Below are 2644 nucleotides of genomic sequence, written 5' to 3' on the forward strand. Positions count from 1 at the left end.
CCCCCTCTGCCCCAGACTAAACAAACCCAGTTCCCTCAGCCGCTCTTCATAGGGCATGTTTTCCAGACCTCTCACAAGCCTTGTTGCCCTTTTCTGAACCCGCTCCAGCACCTCAATGTCCTTCTTATACTGTGGTGACCACAACTGGACACAGTACTCGAGGTGCGGCCTCACGAGTGCCGAGTACAGGGGCACGATCACCTCCCTCCTCCTGCAGTACTTAAAGATGGGGACAGTTTGGAAGGGTCTCTAGTGATAGGACATGGGGAAATATTTTAAACTAGAAGAGGGGAGATTTTTTTACTGTGAGGTTGGTGAGACGCTGGCACAGGTTGCTCAGAGTGGTGGTAGAAGGACCCTGCCTAGAAACACTCAAGGTCAGGCTTGATGGGGCTCTGAGCAACCTGATCCAGTGAAAGATGTCCTTGATAACTGCAGCAAAATCGGACCTCAGTGATCACTGAATGTCCCTGCCAAGCCAAACCGTTCTATGATTCCTGACTGTCTCACTCCTTGTCTGCAGATCTATACCTTTGGCTGCAATGACGAAGGTGCCCTGGGGCGCGACACCTCGGCAGAGGGGTCGGAGACCACCCCGGGGCTGGTGGAGCTGCAGGAGAAGGTGGTGCAGGTCTCTGCTGGGGACAGTCACACAGCCGCACTGACGGAGGACGGCAGGGTTTTTGTCTGGGGCTCTTTTCGGGTACGTTTATTCTTTGGGCTCTGGTGGCTCTGCCCATGGTTGCGGCTTCTGTGACTCATGTCCCCGCGTCTTGTCTCTCCACCCAGGATAACAACGGGGTGATCGGCTTGCTAGAGCCCATGAAGATGAGCTCCATTCCTGTGCTGCTGCAGCTCAGTGCACCCGTCGTTAAAATTGTCTCAGGTGAGCGGGGTCCTGGGGCGCACGTGGCTCAGTCTGGTGCAACCTTTGGGAGGAGGTGAAGGTCCAGAAGGTCCGTGTCCCTTTCCGCTCTCTTGGCTGCTCTGAGCCATGTACAAGGGTGTGTGAGCTCTTTTCTGGCTCTTGACAGAACAGACCTTGTGTTTCTCCCAGCCCCAACGATATTAATATTTGACCCAATCTGCTCTCAAATGTGTGGCACAAGAGTACCTGGGTTGCAGTTCCGTGAGGTCAAAGCACTTGCCCTCTCCTAGACTCGGGGAAACTGGGCAGAGCAGCCCCTGAGCCTTCCCAGAGAAACTTCTGTGGAGTTTCAGTTGGGGAACTGGGGTCAGGAAGAGGCAGATCCCAGGGTTTTCATTTGTGCCAGAAGCTGGTGGCAAGGTATGCGGTGCAGTAAACCCCGCTGAATCCTAGAAAGCTGGGACAGCTGGGCTTTATATGTGGCATCCCAGCCCCTGGGTCTTGCTGAGTTCCTGGAGCTTGACTCCTGCTTCACTCCTCTCCCTCGTCTCCCCCCAGGGAATGACCACTTGGTGATGCTGACGGTGGACGGTGACCTCTTCACATGCGGCTGCGGCGAGCAGGGCCAGCTGGGGAGAGTGCCGGCGCTCTTTGCCAACCGAGGAGGAAGGAAAGGGCTGCGTGAGTTGCTTTGGTGCTCGCATGCGTCCTCGGACCCCAGGTCTGCAAAGAGACCTGGGGCAAAGAGATCTGGTCTCTTCCCCTGCTGCTCAAGGGCTCATGTGTAAATCAGTTGCTTGGATTCAGTGAGCTGAATCTAAGGTGGGGAGGAAAAGGGTGTAAATGGCCAGACCTCACCTGACACCTTGTCTCCTGTCCCCAGCGCGCCTGCTGGTTCCCCAGCGCGTCTCTGTCAGAGGCAAAGGCAACAGAGGCAAAATGCGCTTCCAGGACGCCTTTTGCGGGGCTTACTTCACCTTTGCCGTCACGCACGAAGGACACATCTATGGATTTGGCCTCTCCAACTACCACCAGCTGGGTGAGCTTCCCTTACGTCCCGCCAGATCTCCTGGCTGTGGACTGCCTGGTCCTGTGCTGCCCTCGCCAGGTGGGGGGATTCTGCTGGGCACCCCGGATCCTGAACACAGCAGAGCTGGAAATGGGTGGGGGGTCACCCTGCGCAGCTCTGAGTTTAGGTTCCAGCCCCTGCAGCTGGTGTGTTTGAGCAGAAATGTGATTTTTGGGGTTTGAGGGGAAGCTGTGTTAGTCTCTGGTGGGGTGAGCCCCGAGGCAGGTGACTTGGCACGGGTGCTTGGCCTGGGCTGTCCGTGCCCGTGGATCTGATCCGCCTGGGTTTGTGCATCCCGCCCCGCAGGGACCCAGGGCACCGAGCCCTGCTTCTCACCACAGAGCCTGACCTGCTTCAAGAATTCCACCAAATCCTGGATTGGGTCCTCCGGTGGGCAGCACCACACGGTGTGCGTCGACTCCGAGGGTGAGCACCGGCGTGACGGGCAGGCTGGGGGTCGCGGGCAGTGGGGCAGGAAGGAACTCCTGTGGCTGGGGAGGTGTTGGGGTGAGGACGATGTGTCGAAGCCCTCCAAATCCTCCCGTGTTCAAGGCAACAAGAGTGGCGTGAATTTGCGGGGAAGGAGTCACTTGTGACGTCTGTTCTCGCAGGCACCCGCCCACCCTCTTGATTTTGGGGAGGTTGAGGGTCTCTATCCCACCCTGCACCTCCTGGCTGGGATCTAGGGCGTGGTAGGGAGAAGTGAT

At 57.6% G+C, this 2644-nt stretch overlaps 1 protein-coding gene across 1 annotated transcript in view; it reads left to right on the forward strand.

Moving 5' to 3' along the window:
- Positions 1-2363, forward strand: part of RCC1 (regulator of chromosome condensation 1) — a gene marked incomplete at its 3' end in the record, with an annotated part of 3219 nt that extends 856 nt beyond the window's left edge. Inside the window, exons 3-7 of the mRNA XM_009877839.1 lie at positions 524-703; positions 790-886; positions 1427-1549; positions 1752-1907; positions 2244-2363. Coding sequence (XP_009876141.1) covers positions 524-703; positions 790-886; positions 1427-1549; positions 1752-1907; positions 2244-2363 — 676 coding nt within the window. The remainder of the gene's footprint in view (positions 1-523; positions 704-789; positions 887-1426; positions 1550-1751; positions 1908-2243) is intronic.
- Between the last annotated feature and the right edge of the window lie 281 nt (positions 2364-2644).

This window comes from Apaloderma vittatum, unplaced genomic scaffold (assembly GCF_000703405.1).
Source record: "Apaloderma vittatum isolate BGI_N311 unplaced genomic scaffold, ASM70340v1 scaffold34601, whole genome shotgun sequence".
Classification (NCBI taxonomy): Eukaryota; Metazoa; Chordata; class Aves; order Trogoniformes; family Trogonidae; genus Apaloderma; species Apaloderma vittatum.